At 50.9% G+C, this 20,491-nt stretch overlaps 1 protein-coding gene across 1 annotated transcript in view; it reads right to left on the bottom strand.

Annotated features, from left to right (window-relative positions):
- Positions 1-20,491, bottom strand: part of KIAA1755 (KIAA1755 ortholog) — a 39,748-nt gene that overhangs the window by 4,015 nt on the left and 15,242 nt on the right. The window contains exons 6-14 of the mRNA XM_065893293.1: positions 13,138-13,261; positions 10,511-10,604; positions 9,517-9,600; positions 7,832-7,948; positions 6,023-6,121; positions 5,032-5,180; positions 2,185-2,323; positions 1,035-1,157; positions 182-400 (exon numbers count right to left, since the gene is read on the bottom strand). Coding sequence (XP_065749365.1) covers positions 182-400; positions 1,035-1,157; positions 2,185-2,323; positions 5,032-5,180; positions 6,023-6,121; positions 7,832-7,948; positions 9,517-9,600; positions 10,511-10,604; positions 13,138-13,261 — 1,148 coding nt within the window. The remainder of the gene's footprint in view (positions 1-181; positions 401-1,034; positions 1,158-2,184; positions 2,324-5,031; positions 5,181-6,022; positions 6,122-7,831; positions 7,949-9,516; positions 9,601-10,510; positions 10,605-13,137; positions 13,262-20,491) is intronic.

The following is a 20,491-nucleotide window of genomic DNA, read 5'->3' on the forward strand; positions in this document are numbered from 1 at the left end:
GGGTAACTTAACCTTGCAAACCTTGTTTCCCTTCTGGAAAATGCAGGTAATGTGTTTTCCCCCTCACGGGACTATGGAATGAAAAGAGCCTAGTGCTGTGTCTAGGCTGTTCCCTGCCCCCACCCTACATCCTAGGTGTTGGGGGAGCTGGGAGTTTATGCAGGTGGGCTGCCAGGCTCACCTTCTTGCAGAAGTGGTGGAGGTGGAGCAGCGTCTCCAGGTCTGTGCGTTGCCGCTCGGCTGCCATGTAGAAGTGGGTCAGCTTAGCCTGGAAGGCCCGCTGGGTGAAGGTGAAGCCTGCCAGCTCCGGGAGCTCTGTTCCTCCCGCCTCCCTGGCCCTGGCTGCAGCTCCCAGCTGGGCCGCCTGCTTGCACAGCTCCAGGCCACGGCGGTACTGGGCCTGAGCAGGGAGGGGAGGGGTGTCTACTCAGCTCCAGCCTTACTACCGGGTTATGAGACTTCCTGAGCCTCAGTTTCCTCATCTATAAAATGGGAACCCAGGGTTTACTTTGCCTGCTGGGATTCTGCCTCTTCTGGCAAAATTCTCCAACCCCAGAGTCTGGGTTACAGGCTCCTCACCTGTGTCCCCACAGTTCTCCTTTTCTGGCTATTTCCCTGTTGCCCCCAGCCCCCCATCTTGTCTCTGCCCTCCACTGGCCTGGAAGTTCCCCGAGGGCTGAAACAGAGGCTGAATCACCCTGTGCCCTAGGACCCAGCACATCAAGGATGCAGATTCTCTCCCCCCACCCCAGCTCTGAGGCTGACTCAGTAGGGCTAGGGTAGGACCCTGGAATGTGTATTTTAAGAAGCCCTCCAGGCATTCTGAGATGGGTCATCTTTGTACTTGGTAGTCAGGGAAGGCTTCCTGGAGGAGACAATATCTAAGCTGAATGCTTTGTGTTCCAAGTTGCTCTCCTCACTGTCTTGGGAAGCTTTCTTCCACTTTCCCGCCTCCGCAACTTTTCCCCAGCAGTGCCACCCCCATCTCCTGCCCTCTCTATCTGCTCCTCCCCCCCTCAGTTTTAGAAACACACCGCAGCCTGAAGGAAGAAGTCCTCAAACTCTGCGTGGGCTTTCTCCACTGTCTCCAAGCTTCCGTCCTTGGGGGTTAGCACTTGCAGGTACTGGCTTCCTTCCTGCTCCATCCAGTTGCTGACCTGGGGCAGGGGAGGGAGGTTTGGACATGAGGGGCTGCTGAGGAGACATCCTTAGGCCAGTTTGCCACCTTCCTGGGAAGCTGAAGTCTTCTCCTCAGTCATCTGGGGTCTGGGCCTATGCCACCGGCCTGGACTGAAACCCTCCCAATTCTGGGGAGGAGAAGAGACAGCTTGGGGTGGGGGTGGGGCGTGGTTCTCACCATCCAAACAGCGCCAGAGGAAGGTGCACGGCCCTGCCATGAACTCCCTGTGTGAACTACACAAGTCACTTCTCCTTTCTGGGCTTCAGTTTATTCAGTGGCAAAATGGGGTAGACGTGAGGATTCAAGGAAGGACAGAGGGGGTAAAATGGCTCTCGATCCCATAAGCAGAAGTCTTCTTCGTATTCTGGGGTGTCTTAAAAGAGCATCACCCACTTTATCCTCACAAAGCCCCATGCGGCAGGCACTAATATTATCCCCCATTTAACAGGTGAGGAAACCGAGGCACTGAATAGTTAAATACCTTGTCTAGGGTCACACCGCTTGTAAGTGCTAGAGCCAGCATTGGAACCAGGCCATCTGGTTCCAGGCACACTCTGTTCCACGGCCCAGAGCATGAAGGGATGTGTTGGTTCTAGGCATCAACAGTTGGACAGAGTGGTGCCAGGTGTGGGCTCCAGGATCAGACCCCTAGGTGTGCGACCACGGGCAGATGACATAATGTCTCCCAGTCTCAGTGTCCTTATCAATGAGTAGGAGAAATCCTAGCATCTTCCCCACATCACTGGTAAGGGATGAGGTTGGAAAGCGGTGATGGACACAAAGGCTCTGGCCCAGGGCTTGGCGCAAAGTTGGTGTTTAAAAAATGCAGCTTCTGGAGTTATGTCTTCACCTATCAAGCACTATGGAGTGCATGTCATGTGCTCCAAGAATGCCTGCCTGCTGTCGTTTTACGAGAGCAAAGCGCCTGGCTGGGGTGGGGCCTGGAGAGGCAGGAGCCGCCCACCACCCCGTCACGTCCCAGGGCCAGCTTCCTCCTCTCTCACCTGGTGGATGGCAGCTTCCAGGCGGCCCAGGCGGACGCGGAGCTCCAGCCTCCTCAGGAGGTGGTTGGACACAGTGACGAGGACATGCAGCTGTTCATCCACGAGGCTGTACAGGGCAGCAGCTTCGGCCAGATGGCTCCTGGGAGGCCGAGGAGTGTGAGAGAAAACCCAAGATGCTGACCCCCTGCCCTGGAGCCCTAGCACTCCTGCCTAGCATAGGCATGCCTCCGCGGCTCCCACCAGCTCTGTGGCCCTGGCCTGGGTATTTCAGCTGCTGACTTGCTGTGTGAGCTTGGGCAGGTCCCTACACCTCTGTGGGCCTCAGCCTTGGCCTTCCGTGGGACTGGGAGGACCAGAGGACACAGCGAGAAACCAAATGACCCTCCCTTTCCCCAGGAGGGTATGAACCGAGCTGGAGAGATCTGGGTTCAAATCCCAGCCCTGCTACCTTCTAGTAACAGAACCTTGTGCAAACTTCTCAACCTTTCTGTCTCCGTTTCTTCAGCTATAAAAAATGGGGATAACAGAACCCATTTCACAGGGGGGTTGTGAGAATTAAAGGATCTAACCCCTTGGCTCTCAACCCTGGCAACACAATTAGAACCTGCTCTGGGAGCTTTAAAAATCTCAATGCCCGGGCCCCTCCCCGACCCACCGGAGTCCTGCTCGGAGAGTGGCCTGGACCTCAGCGCTTTCCGAAGCTCCTCAGGCAAACCCGCCCTCACGCACTCAAAACACTTAACACAGTGCCTGGCCCACGGTGCTGTTAGTGCTTGTTATTTCTTTTATTTTTGTTAATTAATTTTTATTTCAGTATAGTTGATTTAAAATGTTGCATTCGTTTCTGCTGAACAGCAAAGTGAATCAGTTATACATATACATATATCCACTCTTTTTTAGATTATTTTCCCATATAGGTCATTACAGAGTATTGAGTAGAGGTCCCTGTGCTATAGAGTAGGTCCTTATTAGTTATCTATTTTATACACAATAGTGTGTATATGTCAAGCCCGATCTCCCAGTTTATCCCTCCCTCCCCCTTCCTCCTGGTAACCACAGGTTTATTTTCTACTTCTGTGACTCTATTTCTGTTTTGTAAATAAGTTCATTTGCTTATATGTGGAATCTAAAAAAATGGTACAAATGAACTTATTTACAAAGCACTTGTTATTTCTATTGTAATGATGACGAGTGGCTGTAACACACCTCTCCACTCTGGCCTCTATTTTACAGACAGGAAAACATTTACACATAGGAAAAATGATCCTCCAGAGAGAGGTTCTGACTCATATGCATGGCAGTCTGAATTGGAACTCAGTCCACGGCCTTTTCCGCACATGATTTTAAAAAATGATCAAAGCCAGCAAGACATAAATGAAGGGATGCAGATGGGATTTCAGGAGAAACTTGGGTGAAGGGAGGAATCTCAGGACTTTCCCAACACCCCTCAAATCCCACCCCACCCTCCTCTGCCCTTGGGGTCCTTTAGAAGGAAAAGGAAAAAGAGGAGATGGAAGGAGAGCCCATTTTCCTGGAGGGAGCCTTGCCCTAAGCCTCCTTATCTGACTGTAGCTTCCCACAGGTCACTGCCCTTCCACGGAAGGGGTGAGCACCCAGGGTGCGTGAATGGGATGGAAAATGCCAGTCTGTCTGGCAAAGGGAGGGAGAAACGGCTGGGCAGGTAGGAGCTGCCTAAGAAACACGCAGCGGCCCACGCGGGACCACAGCGCTCCCTGGTGGAGCTGCTGGTGGCCAACGGTCTGGAGGGGCCTATGTTGGACCAAAGGGGCTTGGGGGCCCAGTCAGTGAGGCAGGGGCATGCTGGAAAAGGCAGTGCCAGCCCCACCAGGCTGTGTGAGGGGCAGTGAGGACAACTCCACACCGAGCACCGGGGTCCACTGCCGCCCAGCGCTCACATCAGCATGAATCTCTCCGTGGGCAAAGGTCAGGGTGGTGTGTTCAAGATTCTGGGCTAGGCTGCCAGGGTTCAAGTCTCAGCCCCACCACATCCCAGCTGTGTGGCCCTGGGCAAGTCACTTAACTTCTCCCTGAACCTCAGGCTCCTCCACTGTAAAATGAGGATAATACTTGGAGCCCCTTCGTGGGTGGGAATTAACCACATTAATATTCTTAAAGCCCTCAGAACAATGCTGTGTTCATACTAAGTGCTATTGAGAGGAGGAGGTTAAATAAATAAAATGTTCTTGGATTATGCAAACTTTGTAGTAGTGTTCATTCTAACAGAGATAAAATATATACAACTACCGGCTGATTTAATTACTGATTTGCACCTCTCCTCCACCCCACTCCTAAATTTAAGAAAATTGGTTCTTTCTAGGAATGCGTATTTCTTGCTCTGTGGTTCTGTGACCCTGGCACAGCACGAGGTTCCCCTGGCCCCTGCCACGAAGGGTAGGGCAGTGCAGGGGTTAGTGCTCAGCTGGTCTGGCTGTTACTTCCCTTCGCTTAGCCTCAGGTATTTATCAGCCAAACAGGAGGATGTGAGCCTCACATGGTCTTTTGAGGAATAAGAGGTGGGCTCTTAAAGGGGCTCAGCCCAGTGTCTGGGTCAGAGAGCATCCTTGGTCCATGACAGTGACCAGACATGGGGGTGCTGTCCTCTGATGCCTGGGCTGAGGAGAAAGAGAGCAGCAGAGAAAGGACTTGCCAAGGTATAGGCTGGGGGCCCGTGATCAGGCCTCAGTCCAGGATATGGGCCCGGCAAACACCCCATCCTGGGCATCTTCAGAGCCCACCCTATGTGTCCTCTCAGCGAAGTGACCCCAGCCCCTAGTCCCAGTCTGGGGAATAGGATGGGGCGGGGAAGGAAAAGCCTGGTGTCTGTACCTGACGTCCGGGTTGAAGTTCAGCCTGCTGCCTTCCTGTCGCAGCCTGGCCAGGGTGGCTCCACCTTCCCGCTGGAGGCCCAACAGGCCTGGGTCCCTCAGCACAGCTTCCATCAGCTCCTTGGACTTGCTCAGACACCTGGAGGCCTCCTGCCAGGGTAGGGAGGTAGCCTGAGGCTCATTCCCCACTTTCCTTCTATAACCTTCCAGGGCTCCCCACACCCCAATCACGTCTGGCTCCCCCAGTTTGGCGTTCAAGGTTCTACAGAAGGTCTCTCCTTTCTATCTCTAAAACATCTCCTCAAGCCAAGCTTCCTCTCATCACCGTGGCAACCTCACTGGTCCAAGCACCATCATCTCTTGCTGGGACACCCATCCCAGCCTCTTTACTGATCTCTCTGTGGCACTCTGGCTCCCCCTGCAGTCTGTTCTCTGAATGACAACCGGATGGATCTCAAAGTGCCAATCTGATCATCCCAGTGCCGCTGCTTAGAACTCTCCAGCGGCTTCTCTGCCCATTTAGAATCAAATCCCAACCCAACTCCTCCCTGATACAGCCCCGTGGATCCAGAAGATCCTCTCGTTCTATCCTCTCCTCCCCCACTCTGTTCCACACTGGCCTCCTTGCTCTTCCTGAACAGGCCAAGCACAGACCAAGTCCCATGGCTCCGTCTCATCCTTCAAGGCTCAACTTCTATACCCTCCTTCCCCGTTTTTCTCAATCTTACTTTCACAGCATTCAGCATCACTTGTAATGACATGTCCATTTCTGTTTATTTTTTAAATTATGACCTTTCGCACTGTACCATGAGCCCCACGAGGGCAGGGACAAGTCGATTTGCCCCAGGCTGGGTCTCCAGGCCGTGACACATGGTGACTGTCCAGTAAATATCGGTTGAATGAATGAATGAAAACAGAGTCCCTTCACTGAGCCCTTGGTCCATGAAATAAGGGATGTGGTGTGGTTTCCCCACCTCAGGCTCTTGTCTCACCTGCACCCCTCCAGGGGGGTCACCCTTCTCAAACTCCTTGATGGAAGCCTTTAGCAGCGAGGAGGCCTGGCGGAGGTCAGCAAGGAAAGGGTCCAGCTTCTGCAGGAAAGGAGGCCAGAGTGGGGATGTTAGCCTGGGCCACTGAAGAGGGTGCCTCTCCCCTCCTCCCACCAGGAGGACACGCGGGTGGTGGTTCTCAAACTTTAGCTGCATCAGAATCCCCTGGAAACTCAGTTAGAAAGCAGGCTGCTGAGCCTTCCTCCTGAGTTTCTGGTTTAGTTCCTCTGGGGTGGGGCCTGAGAGTGTGCATTTCTAACAGGTTCCCAGGTGGCGCTGATGCTGCTGGTCCAGGGACCACAGTTTGAGAACCACTCATGCTGGGAATGAGAGAGATAAAGCGAGAAGACAGGCCTGACCTACTCCCAGGCCTGTGGGAGAGGGAATGGTAGGAGCGGGTGAGAGGGCAGGGGTAGAGGACATCTTCTCCGGGTCCCACTTCAGCCCAGCTCCACCACTTACTAGCTCTGAGGCCTTGGGCAAGTTTCTTAACCTCTCTGTGCCTCTACTTCCTCTTCTGCAAAATGGGATCATTTCCCCATCTCCTGCCTTAGAGGCTTGTGGGAGGACTAAATGGGTTTATTTGTGCCAGGCACTTAGAATAGCACCGATACTCATCCTCATTATCAGTTTTATATGCTGGCTCTATAGGTAAGATTTCATTTAAAGGGAAGGTGTTAAAGCAAAAATATAGTTCAAAAGCCTCTGGATTAATTGGAGGTCTCTGGAGAGGGGAACTGCGGGCCTGTGGGACAAATAGGAAAAGAGATTTTTTTCAGTATATACCCTTTTGTACCATTTGAATTTTGAACACAGGGTCCATTCAAAAATAGACCCAATCTTAAAAAGAAGAGGACCAGGCCGAAAGCAAATAAGCAAACAGCCACGTTAGACTATAGACCGGTGGCTCTCCGTGGGTGATGGCTTTGTACCCCAGGGGACATTTGGCAACGTCTGGAGACACTTTTGGTTGTCATAATTTGGAGGATGCTACTGTCAGAGTGGGTAGGGGCCAAGGATGGTGCTAGTCACATGACAGCGCACAAACAGCTCCTCCAGAAAAGAATTATCTGACCCCAAATGTGAATAGTGCTGAAGTCGAGCCGCCCTGGTCTAGAGAAAGCCCTGGGCGGGCAGCTACGGGCACTGGTCCTGGTGCGGTTAAAGCCCATAAGCTCCTGTGTGTGGCTGTGGAAGTTGTGCCCATCCCATGCATCCTCATGTGTTAAATGGGGCATGAGGTGCCCCCTCGCAGGGTTGCGGTGAGGAAGGATTGAGGTCACACAGGAAAGGAGCCCAGCCCTGGAAGTTTCCTTACTTCCTCCCTCTTACAGGAGGGAGCACATCTGCCTCCCTCGCCAGACCCCAAGCTCCCCGAGTTCTGTGTGTCCACAAAGCAGATGTCTGTAAATGTATTTGCAGTGAACACTCACATCACTCTTAGCATGTGCCAGACACTCTTCTAAGCTCTTCACACATGAACTCAAGCCTCACATCAGCCCCATTTCGTCATTGAGGAAGAGGGCTCCGAGAAGGTGTGTAACTTACCCAAGGTCACACAGCAGAGCTGGGATTGAAACCCAGGCCTCCTGGCCCCAGAGCTTCTGGCCCTTCCACTCTGCACCCTCATTATAAACACTTGTTCAATGACTGTCTTTGAACCTGATAAGTTCAGTGGACCCATGGGGCAGGACGGTGAAGGGAGAAACAGAAGGGTTGAGGGTGTGGGGTGAAGGCTGTGATGGTAGATACCTGGAAGAACTGCACCCATTCACCGTGGCAGTAGGGGAAGGGGCCTTCCAGGGCCATGGGCAGCTGGCTGGGGTCCACGTGGCGGCTGAGGGCCTTCAGTGAGGTCAGCACCTCTACCTGCAGACAAAGAAGCAAGTCAGAAGGACCAGGGGACTCAGTGTAGAGACAGATGCTTGAGAAGGTCCTGCCCAGACCCACGCCCCAGCACCACTCCACTTCCCATGGGTAAGGCTGGCCCTGGCTTTAAGAGCTGCTTTCTGGGCAAGGGATCTTCTCTGGAAACTCTGACAAATCAAAATTGAGAACCACATCCTGGGTAAGAAATGGCAAATAAACAGCATTCGTACTGCCACTGTCCTAGCCTGTGCCCGAAGCAGACATTAATCAATCACGGAACTCCTTCCTTCTGAGCTGGGCTCCTTCCCAGCACAGGTGTCCGGGCAATCAAACAAACAGACTGAAGCGGGCCCATGTCCTGTAACATCTTTGTAATCATTGTACTGTTCTCTGGAGACCCATCAAGGTACTATCTTCTTGGGGCTGTTGAGAAAGGCCACCAAATCCTAAGACATGGAGCAGGGACTAGGTGACTGCATCTCCCAGGCAGTGATGCTTGAGGCTTATGCTATGAATGGCTCCAGACACCTAAGCTTGGCATGGGGAGAATTCTGTGGCCTTTTGGAGCCCATTTTTCATGCCTGGTATTTAAAGTGTGGTCCACGGACCAGCAGCACCAGCATGACTTAGGAACACGTTAGAATGCAGAATCCCAGCTCCCATCCAGACCTACTTAATCAGAACCTGCACTTGGACAATCCCCAAGAAATTCATAGGCACCTAAAAGCTTGAAAAGTACATCTCTAGTTTACAATGTGCCTCTTTGTTAACCAGGAGGTAGAAGGAGACCTTTAGAATCATTTCCTGGGGCTTCCCTCGTGGCGCAGTGGTTGAGAGTCCGCCTGCCGATGCAGGGGACACGGGTTCGTGCCCTGGTCTGGGAGGATCCCACATGCCGCGGAGCGGCTGGGCCCATGAGCCATGGCCGCTGAGCCTGTGCATCCAGAGCCTGTGCTCCGCAACGGGAGAGGCCGCAACAGTGAGAGGCCCGCGTACCGCAAAAAAAAAATATAATGATAAAATAAAATCATTTCCTGAAACAGGGCAGAGGGCAGGGTGCCCACGCTTGTGACTGTGGTACATGGCACTGATTAAAGGGAGCCGCAGTGCTCTTTCCCGTGAAGTCCCGAATCAACTTAGCATCTAAGTTGGAGATGCTGAGAGAAACTAGGGAGAGAGATACAGGAAGGGCCAGGTGAGGTGTGGAAACAGCCCCTCTAGCTTGCTGTGTGGCCTTGGACCTCAGTTTCCCCATCTGAGTAGAAGGGAGGAGGGGTTGACAAGATGAAGCTTTCAAGTGGGTTTCATGCTGCGCGCAGCTCTCAGTCACGTGGTCGTGCCCACCGGGAGCTGCTAGGGTTGCCAGGGAGAAATAATTCTGGGGCTGATTTGGCAATGCTTGCCATGGGGGCTGGGCAGTAGAGTTGTAGCATCCTGGACTCGTATCTAATGGACCTACCCTTGATTATTTCAGGGCCTCTCCTAGCTTGTGAATTCTGCCATTCTTCACCCCAGCTCAGCTCCAGCCCACCTCCCCTCCGCCGCAGCCGATGCTGCCTCCCCCTCACCTGGATGTCAGATGCCGCCAGCTGGAGAGCGGCCTCCTGCTCCCCCAGGAAGAGCACAGCACGGATGGAGGTTGGGACCAGAGTCTGTTGGAGAGAATCATTTCAGAGCTGATCTGCCTAGGCTTTCACTGAGCCTCCCGGCTAAGACGTAGGCAAATGGGCCACAGGGATGGGGTGAGGGTTCCCCATGGCTGAGACCCTTATGCAGTATGGAGGGCTTGGATCCGTTTTTGGAGGGTGAGTCAAATGACTTATTGGGAGTCACTGGAAGTCAAGAGAACAGCAGGTCCAAGCTGGACTGCAAACTTCCCAGGTGCCCCACCCACTCTGGGTCTCAGTTTCCCCATCTGTAAAGGGAGAAGGACTTGGGCGTGGAGGTCATGAGGTGAGCATATGCCAAACTTCCATTTATGCTGCTGCCCATACTGGTGAGTTAGCAATCTCCTCCCTCCCCCATTCTCAGTTCATGAGCTAAGCCTAAGCCAATCAGTATGTCGCATTCCCCTGACACAGAGATTGGCTGATGGATGGACAGCTGAGCGAATCTGGGCTAAGGAGACACGAAGAAACTTTTGCTGAGACTTCTGGGAAAAGAATCACTCTTTCCTACCGGACTTAAATGAAAGCCCATATGAAGTTAGAGCTGCAGGGAACCACACTGCCACCAAGAGGGGGACCTGGCTGAGAATGGCACTCTCCCGGGAGAATGGGGCCAGAAATAGGGAGATAGAAACCCGATCTTGGTGGCAATATTTGAGTCCCTGAATCAAGCCATACTTGAAATTGGGTTTAACTCCCGGACAGTCGAGTCAGATAAACCAATGAATGACCTTTGTCTTTAAGCGTGGCTGGGCTGGGGTTTCTGTTATGGGCAGCTAAGACTCCCTACCTGGGTTCCTGGTCCCAGCTCTGAGCCTCTCAGGATCTGTGAATATCCTAAGGCCCCCAGTGCTCGCAAGACTTGCGAGGCTGAGGCTGTCCACCTCCCACTCACCTGGGTGGCCTGCAAGGCACTGACCAGACCAGGATGTGGGGGCTGTTTCCTGGCATCAATCACGACCGCCAGCCCCTTGGTTTTATCTTCAGGCCTGTGGGTGGTAAACAGAATTGACAGTCTTGCTGGATGAACTAGGGCCCTCGAGGGGGAAGGACCTAGTGGAAGGTGAGGGAAACTGGCTGCTAGAAGTCTGGGTTTACTGGTGAACTCTTCATCCCATGGGACAAAGTTCCCGTGCCTCCCTGTGCCCCTGACACACACCACTTCCAGGAAGCCCTCCATGATTCTTCTCCAGGCAGCGTCCGTTATTCCCTCTTCGGCACTCCCACAGTACCTCACACAGCTCTCTCTTACACCCTAATAATCATGAACTATAAGTTACTATCCCAGTTGCAGTAGGAGTCACCTAACCTTCACCCACCCCTTTTGTGTGGGCAGAAGGTTCACTTTGTTCAAGAATCCAATTCCTTCCATATAATCACGTCTCCCCTCCGCCAGGGGCTGGTTTCTGATTGGTTGAGGCCCACAGTAGACCCAATTCCCCTGGCCAATGATTGGTTTAGATAGGGAACATGTGACATTTTCTGGCCAATGAGATGTGAGGGGATGTTTGCTGGGGGCTTTTGGGAAAGATATCCTCTCCGTAAAAAAGTTCTTACAAAGAGATAGAAGGCAGAGACATAGACTGATACATTTCCTTAGCAGGTAAGACATTTTGAATTGGAATTTGTTACTTGCAGCCAAAACACCTTCATGGGTTCATAGTGCACTTTTCAGTGATTACCTTAGGATTTTCCAAAGTGGCCCAATTGCAGGACTTGTTAAAATACCAATTCCTCACCCCCACCCCCGCTCCACCCCCCAAGAAATCTGTCCAGCAGGCTGGGGGTGGAGCCAGGGAGTCTATGCTTCCAAGTGCCCTGACCATTCAGCCAAGTTGGGAAAATAACCCCCAACCGCCTTCAAGCCTTACAACCACCCAGTTCACAGATGAAACCAGAGGTGGCCAGTGGGGAGGTGGAGCTATGGCATTCACCCCGGCACGCTGTTTCACCTGTCCGGGAGGATAATAATCGTGCGGGCTTCAGGGGGCTGTGTTGAGGACTGATGGATTCATTACTGTAAAGTACTCAGGGACTGCGCAGTGTAACAGGCATGTCAATGTCTGCTGTCATCCCTATCCTAGGGGGGGGAACTGAGGTACACGGCGGTGCTATAGCAGACAGTGAGAGGAGGCTCTCGGAGGTGAGGCCAGGGCTCCGACTTCGTGCCTCACACCTCACCTGCCTCTCGCTATGCCCATGCTGGGAGACAGGTTTATTTCTCCACCTGCCTCCACTACCAGCCTGGTTGCCCCTAGAGGTCAAGGCCCAATATAGGAGTATCTGGGTCCCTAGCATGGTCCAGCATGAAGTCTGGCCCAGGGCAGGTGCCCAGCAATGGAGTGGAGAAGCCAGCCCAGCATACGAGAACCCCATGCATAGTTCACACTGCACCTCACCCCCACCTCTTGTGACCATGCTTGGTTTTCAGAGCCCACTTGGTCATCCCCCTTTTTCAGGGAAGCCTCAGAGAGGGGAGGTTACCGCCTACAGGTAACACAGCAAGTTGGTGGGATTCCAGCATTCTGTCTACCATGACACTTAGCACAGAATGGGGGTTTCCATCTCCTCCTCAGGCCAGAAAAGCCACTCCACTTTGGACAAGAAGAAAAATCTCAGTGTCCAGCAGGTGGTGGTGATGGCTCCTGTGGGGTGGAGAAGGTTCCAAAGGGTTCCATCAGTCCCTCCACCCCCTACCCCAGCAGCAGAACCTCTAGGTTGGGATCTATAGCCACAGTCCCAAGCAAATACCACCTCTGAGACCGCTCTGGCTGGGGGCTGGGACTCAGAGGAAAGATGGTGCCTCTTCCCCAGCCAGTCCAACATGAAGTCTGAATGGGGTGGTGGAGGGAAGGGGAGGTGTTAGAAATCAGCCTGGTCACTCATCACTCATTCATTCTTTTACTCTCTCACTTATTCATTCATTCATCCATTCACCTTTTCCTTCATTTGTTCAAAAAATATTTATAATTCATATGCCAGCTCAATTATCAACTCCTCAGAGAAGCCTTCCCTGATTTCTCAATTGAAATTAGCTGCCCCCCACCCCCTTCTCACTCTACAACAGTGGCTCTCAAAATGTGTCCTCAGCCCAGCAGCATCAGCATCACCAGGAAACTTGTTAGAAATACATGTTCTCAGTCCTTATCCAGACTTAGTGAATCAGAAACTCTGGGGGTAGGGCCCAGCCATCTGTTTTTACAGACCTCTGGATGATTCTGATGCCTGTTGAGTTTGAGAACCACTGATCTACAACATCCCTGTTTTCTTCACCACATTAACACCCCTGAGAGCTGCTTGTCCATGTCTGTTTCTTGCACACCATCCACCTCCCCCGCCAGCCTGCGAATGCCCTGATGGCAGGGACCAAGTCTGTCCTGCTTTCCCCCCAGCATCTGGCTCAGGACCAGCTCTGGAAACAGATGACTGGATGGAAGGATCTCTCCATCTGCTACCTGGTGCTGGGCTCTAGACTGAGAGGTCAAGGGGGGATGGGGTGGTCAGGCTAGCCCAGCCCCTTACCTGGGGATGGTGCACAGGTAGGAGAACAGCTTGGTGACCTCTGAGGCCGTGCACCATGGTGCCTCCCAGGGCCCCTTGGTGGTTGACACCAGAAGCAGGGGTCGCCCTGCCCTGTCTCGACCTCCTACAGGAGAAAGCACAAACACTGAGAATTTTGGTGGAGCCCCCTCTACGGGAACCTGCTCTGTGGCCTCCAAGCCTTTGCCTGTACTGGTCCCTCTGCCTGGAATACCCTTTCTCTCCTCCCCCTGTGAACTCTGAACTCTTATTCATCCCTCAAGACCAGCTCAAAAGCCACTTCCTCAGAAAAGTCATCCCTGAAACACTCCTCCATGCAGAGGCAGCCTCACCCTCCTCTGGTCACCCTCTGTACTGGGCAACCTGGGAAACGAAGCTCACGGAATGAGCTTTGGGGTCACACAGACATGGGTTTAAGTCCCAGCTTAAGCCCATATTTAAGGGACACACTGACTTGCTGTGTGTCCTTAGGCAAGTCAGTGTGTCTCTGAGTCTCAGTTTAGTCATCTGTTAAGTGGGGAGAATACAATACTGAACTTATGAAGGTATTTTGAAGACTAAATGAAACAGTTCCTGAGAAGCGCTTGACACAGGGCAAGGGCCTAATAAAAAGCAGTCGTTATAACAATCATCATTTCTGCCCTCATCTCAGCCCTCCGTGTGGTGAGTGTGCGGCCCGTGGCTGCCAGCTCACTATTTATTCTTGCTGACTTCCAGCCATGAGTTCTCCACCGACTATTTCCTGTTCCAGGAATCAGGACAGGGTGCTCTGTGTTCCCCACAGGGGTCAAGAGTCTGAGTTCCAGGGGGTCAGCACAGCCTGTCTACACTGCGGGGAAGGGGAAGTACAGGGGGAAAGAGTCCCAGGCCTCTGGAAACTGAGCCTGTCCTGCACCCTGGGCTCGGAGCCCTGCCCCCCAGAGTCACCTCATTCAAGGCCACCCTGCGATGAGTAGGATCTACCGCATGCAGGTACAACCCTCCACAGTGTATAAGTGTGTGAGACCCTATGTAGCTCATGAAGCCTTGGACAAACTTAACCACCTTCACAAGTGCTGCCTTAACACAGGGGTGCAACCATCTAGAGCATTCTTTCTTTCACATATGTTTGAAAATTTTTAAATTAAAAAATTTAAAAATCTACATTTGTATATACATTTTATGCAAAAATATATACATTTGTATATACAAATATATATATTTGTACATATATGTGCATATATATGTATATATATATTTTTTTATATCCTCTTGATATCATGGGTTTGATTTTTCCTAATATTCATTTATACTAAATTCCAAAAGGAAAACATTTTGTTGGGGACAATATGAGAAATTTGAATATGAGCTGGGTATTGAGTGGTATTAGGAATTATTTTTAATTTTTTTAGGTGCGCTTAATGACACTGTGGTTATTAGGGAAAATGTCCTTGTAGTTAAGAGATGCACATTAAAATACTTACAGGTAAACTATGAAGATCTGTAATTTACTTTAAAATACTTCAGGAAAAAAAAACGATGAAACATGCCAAAATGTTAAGATTTATTAAATCTGAGTGATGGGTATGTGGGTTTTCATTATCCTATAGTCTCTACTTTTCTCTATGTTTGAAATTATTCATAAAAGAAAGTTTTTAAAAAGTGAAATAATTAAACCATGAAAAAAATTACATAACTTGCGAAGTTAGAGATGTTTGTACATATCCCTCTGAAATCCTCTCAAAGCCATTGGGTTCCTCAGGTCAGGAAATGCTACATTATGTCCCTGGGCCCATTTTATTGACGAGGAGACTGAGGCCTGGAGAGAGGAAGCAGCTTCCCCGTCTGCCACAGTACCCAACTTGCCAGTTAAGGTGGGGGTCATGCCTGATTCAGCCCTTGACCCTGGACCACACCGAGAGATGAGCTTTTGTCTGCTGTATTGGAGCTCAATCACAGCTCCAGTGGTGCTACCCCCCTGCTCTAGAACCTTCCATGGCTCCCCATGGCCTCATGCAGAAAGCACAAATTTCTCAACCTGGCACTTAAGTCTCCCCAGGATCTGCACACTCTTCCAGCCTCATTTCATATACTTTGGGTTATGACCTGAATTGTGTCCTCTCCCCGCAAATTCACATGTCGAAATCTTAACCCCCTAATACCTCAAAATGTGACTGCATTTGGAGATAAGGTCTTTAAAGAGGTGATTACGTTAAAATGAGGCCATTAGGGTGGGCCCTAATCTAATATGACTGGTGTCCTTATAAGAAGAGGAAATTTGGACACAGACACACATTGGGAAGACCATGTGAGGACACAGGGAGAAGATGGCCATCTACAAGCCAAGGAGAGAGGCTCAGAAGAAACCAGCCCTGCCAACACCTTGATCTTGGACCTCTAGCCTCCAGAACTGTGAGAAAATAAATTCCTGTTATTTAAGCCCCCCAGCCTATGACACTTTGTTAGGGCGGCTCTAGCAGACTAATACGCTATGTCACCAATGGCTCAGCTGGAATGGGTCATCTGTCACTGCGTAAATTAGCCCGACCCTTTCCCACCTCCCCACCTGTGTTCACACTGTTCCTTCTGCCAGAGGTTCCCTTCCCTGTCCCCTCTCCATCTGGCGAAACTCTCCTCAGCTTTCAAAGTCCAGCTGAGATGCCACCTCCTCCAGGAAGACATCCTCCCTGCCCTCTAGAGAGACCTTTCTCCCACCCCAGGTTCCCCCAGCAAACCTAGGCGTCTTTTAGATCCTGCAAGACTGAGGCCTCCTTAAGGGTGTTCACTGGCTTAAACTCTTTATATCCCAGTGCTCAGCACAGGACAGGAGCAAATAATGTCAGGAATTGACCAATGAATAAATGGTCAGAGTGGGGCCTCTCAAACTTTGGTGTGCTAGGGATCTTGCTACAATGTACACTGTGGTCCAGCAAGCCTGAGATTCTTCATCTCTCTCTAGCTCCACGTGACGCTGATGTATCTGATCCCCAGACCACACTTTGAGCAGCAAAGGGTTCAAGCACTCAGGACATTCCATACTGGGACACAGTGACCAGTTCAAGTGTCTGGTCCCCCCGCCAAGCTCTGCCTGGCACAGGGCTCTGCACACAGCCAGGGCCGGCTGAGCACGCAGATGCCGTCTGAGTGCAGTGCAGTGACGGACAGCTGTCCACCTGATCTGCTTACACCTGGAAGGCCCCCTTGCTCCAGATGCTACCCTGTCTGACAGCTGGTGCCAGGAATACCATCGTTAGCATCTCAGAGCCTGGCTGGAAGCTGCGCTGTTCACATTGGGTTATGATCTCAGGAAGAAATGGAGACAGCAGGTTGGGAGGTGGTGGGTGGTGTTACCCAAAGGCACTGAAAAACTTGTACCTTCTAAAGCACTCACTCCAAGTCTTGGGGTGGGGGGAATGCTAGTAATTTAACTGGCAAGCAATTTTAAAATATTGAAATATACCTTTTTATATGAAAGTGTAAATATAATTCTTAATTGTAAGAATTATAATTATGTATAGAAATTTTAAAGACAAAGATTTTAAAGATATGTACAGAGCAACTGAAAGCTCAGGGTGAGGTCTCAACCCCTGGGACCCTGTTCCCTCTCTTCTGCATCAGGGGCTTTTTGTGAAAAGCCCTCTCCAGAGGCTCTGTGCCTGTGGTTGGCAGACTCATGGCTCCAGAGGTGTCCATTCTGGAATCCCCAGAGCCTGTGGATGTGCTAGCTTACCTGGCAAAGGGACTTCGCAGATGTCACTAAGGTAGGACCTTGAGATGGGGGAGATAATCTAGGCCTAGATTATCTAAGTGGGCCCAATCGAATCACATGATCCTTAAAAGTAGAGGCCCTTTCCTGGCTTCAGCCAGTCCGAGAAAGATATCAAGATAGATGAAGGGTCAGAAGGATGTGCTGTTGCTGGATGTGAAGGTGAAGGAAGGGACCACAAGCCAAGGAAGGTAGGCAGCTTCTAAAAGCTGGAAAAGACAAGGTATGGATTCTCCCCTAGAGTATCCAGAAAAGAACACAGTCCACTGACACCTTGATCTCAGCCCAGCGAGATCTGGGCTTTCTAAGCTATAGAACTGTAAGATATTACATTTATGTTTTTTAAAGCCACTGAGTTTCTGGTAATTTGCTATGACCACAATTGGAAAGGAATATGTAACTCCCACCCTCAGAATGGGAGCAGTCATTCACACCTTAGTGTTGATTAGTCTCTTTCCTGAGAACAGATCTTTGTGGAAAGTTTGGAGCTGAAGGGATCTGAGGAGAAGAAAGGAGGCAAGGAGGTGAGGGAAAGATCCTAACAGGGAGCCTGGGATGCCTGCTTCACACGGACTGGCCTGGAGCAGATCTTGATCTTGGAGCACAGACTTTGGGGACTGTTTCCAGTACAAGGAAACTCCAATGGAAGCAAAGAGACCGGTGAGGATACTACTGTAATAGGCAAGCAACTATGCTGGTTTGGCCCTGGGTGGTGTGAAGTCATCAAATTCTGTAGATAATTTGATGGAAGAGTTGACAGGACTTGCTAACAAATTGGATGTAGGGTGTAAGAGAAAATCCTCCAGGATCTAGTGTTCTAGGAAAGATTAGAAGGCTGGGAAGGGTGCAGGGGGGTGTGAAATCAGGAGTCCATCTTTGGTCATGTTAAGTTAGAGATGCCTGTTAGACATCTAAGTAGAAACATCAAGTACACGGATGGATGGATGAGTATGGAGTTCACGGGCAGAGTCCAGGCCGGAAAAATAAATGTGGGGGTTATCAGTGTAGAGACAACACTTAAAACAAGTATTCACCAGCGAGATGGGATGAGATTGCCAAGGAAGTGAGTCTAGGGGGAGAGGAGAAGGGGTCCAAGGACTGAGCTTTGGGGAGCCTCCAAGGTTTCCAGGTTGAGACATGAGGAGGAGGCAGCAAAGGAGGCTGAGAAGGTGTGGCCGGTGAAATAGGAAGAAACCCAGGTGAGAGGAAAGAGAAAGACAAGTTGAGAAGGACTTTCAGTAAGGAGGGAGCAGTCATCTGTGTCAAATGCTGCTGATGGGTCAGGGATGATGAGGACTGAGAATTGACGATTGGATCTAGAAACATGGAAGTCATTGGTGACCTTGAAAAGACCTGCTCCAATGTCAAGGTGGAGGAAATACTCTGATTAGAGTGAGTTGAAGAGAGAATAAGAGGAGAGGAGGTACTGAGATATGGAGCACAGACAACTCCTATGTGGGGTTTTGATGTAAAAGAAAGATGAGAATAGGGGCCTAGAATGGGTCATTCCAAGCTGGGCATGCTCTTATGCTTATGGAAATGGTCCAATGGAGAGGAGGAAGGTGATTATGTAGAGAAGAGAGGAGAATCTTGCCAGAGGGATGTCTTTGAGTAGGTGGGGAGGTACGGTGCACCAGTGGAGGGATTGTTCCCTGTATCTGGAATAGAATGCTGAGGGGGTGGGTACCGATGCAGGTAGGTAGCTAAATGGGGTGGCAGGAGTTTGTGGACGTTCCTTTTGGTTGCTTCTACTTGCTCAGTGAAACAAGAAGGAAGGTCATCAACTGAGAGTAAGGCTGAGGGAGATGGTGGTGAAGGTCAGAGGAGGGAGCAGGTGTGAAATCGTCATTCAGGAAGAACAGCGGGGGCACCTTTCAAGACTCTGGAAGAGTAACAGGATCCATGGGCACCAGTGGTACCCACTGGAGGCCAGTGATCAGGAATCAAATGGGCAACCAGTCGGTGTGGTTATGCGGACTTTCTGGCTTCGTTCAGCTGTAAAGGTGCAAGGGGGGAAAGCAGACAGAGAGTTGGATTTAACTGAGGTTGGGATTTCTCCAGGAAAGTACGAAGGCAGAAGAGAAAGGCAAGGGAGATGGGAGTGTTTAAAAGGAAGTGATCACATTGATGAGCCATGGAATGCAGGCTGGGAAGGATGAAGTGGGGACACGATGGACATGGGGAGGGACAGTGAAAAGGTGGTTGGATCAATGGGTTGAGAGTTCTGGGGGCTATTAAAATTGAGGTAATGTGTGATCTGGGAAGAGAGACATTGTAATGAGGGAGGGAGCAGTGAGTTATGGGGGACGGCCATGGGAGGAGTAGCTGGGGTAATGAGGACAAGATCGCTGATGAAGAGGAGGTAGAGGAAGGGAATGGAAAGAACGTCCATGTGAGAATGTTCATTCACTCCAGTATTTTTGAGCAGCGACTATGTGCCAGGCACTGTTTGGGCACTTGGGACCCATCAGTATATGTTGCAAGCCAAACAATTTACAAGAGAGTAATTGTGGAAAGAGTGACAGCGAGTCAAGTCCAATCTGCTTCCTCTCCTTCTCCTCTTACACAAGGAGGAGCATGAGGCTCAGAGAGGGCAAGTGACTCTTCCAAGGTCACACAGGGAGCTAGGGGTAGAGCTGGCACTAGAATGAAGGTCTCTAGCCTCTAAGAACAGGGACTTTGATGTATAAAACCTGAGCTCCTGTAACATGACAGCCCTAAAAGGATTGTGAGATTCTGTGTACATTAATATGGGAATAAACAGCATGAGCTTCAACAATGATGACCAAGAAGATGACAGACAATGCTCCCCAGGAGCTTCGAAATGACAGAGCAATGTCCCCACAGACGTGTCCTGCAGAGACTTAGCAGTCTATGAAGTAAAAGAGAATTGCAGAACAGTCAGTTCCCAGAAAGCACAGTGGTTTCTCTTGCTGCCAGAACTTTGCACATGCTGTTCCCTCAGCTGGGAACACCATTCCCACCACTTTACACGGATAATACCTACTCATACTACAGGACTGAGCTTCACATTACTTCCTTCACCCCAAGCCTGGGCCAGGGGCCTCATCTGTCCTCCCACGGCCCCCTGTACTGCCCCGCAGTCAATTTCTTTACACTGTATTGTAACAACCTGTTGAATTTTCTCCATCACTAGAATATAGGCTTCCTGAGGGCAGGCTTGGTTCCCTGCTGAATCCTCAGTGCTAAGCCCAGGGCGTGGCACACAGTGGTGCTCAATAAATATTAATTGCCAAGATGAATAAATATTAAACAGGAGTGATAATGCTGTCAGTATCGGATGATGTTAATGCCCAACCAGACCCCTTCATCAGGCCAGAGCACCCATCCCCCAGAGACTGTAATTATTGGCTGTAAATTGGCTTAGAGATGCCCCCTTGTCTGAAGAATTGCCCTCAGTTGAACTGGATCATGGGCTCACCTGCATCCCCATCCCAGGATCAGGCTGCAGTTGATGACTGACAGATCCAGGGGTACAAAAGTCAGCCCCTGAACATTCAGACGGAACCATCTCTGTGGTGGAATTCATGCTGCAGGAACCGCCCCCCATCCCCCACCCCCCTTCCCCCG

This window comes from Phocoena phocoena, chromosome 15 (assembly GCF_963924675.1).
Source record: "Phocoena phocoena chromosome 15, mPhoPho1.1, whole genome shotgun sequence".
Taxonomy (NCBI): domain Eukaryota; kingdom Metazoa; phylum Chordata; class Mammalia; order Artiodactyla; family Phocoenidae; genus Phocoena; species Phocoena phocoena.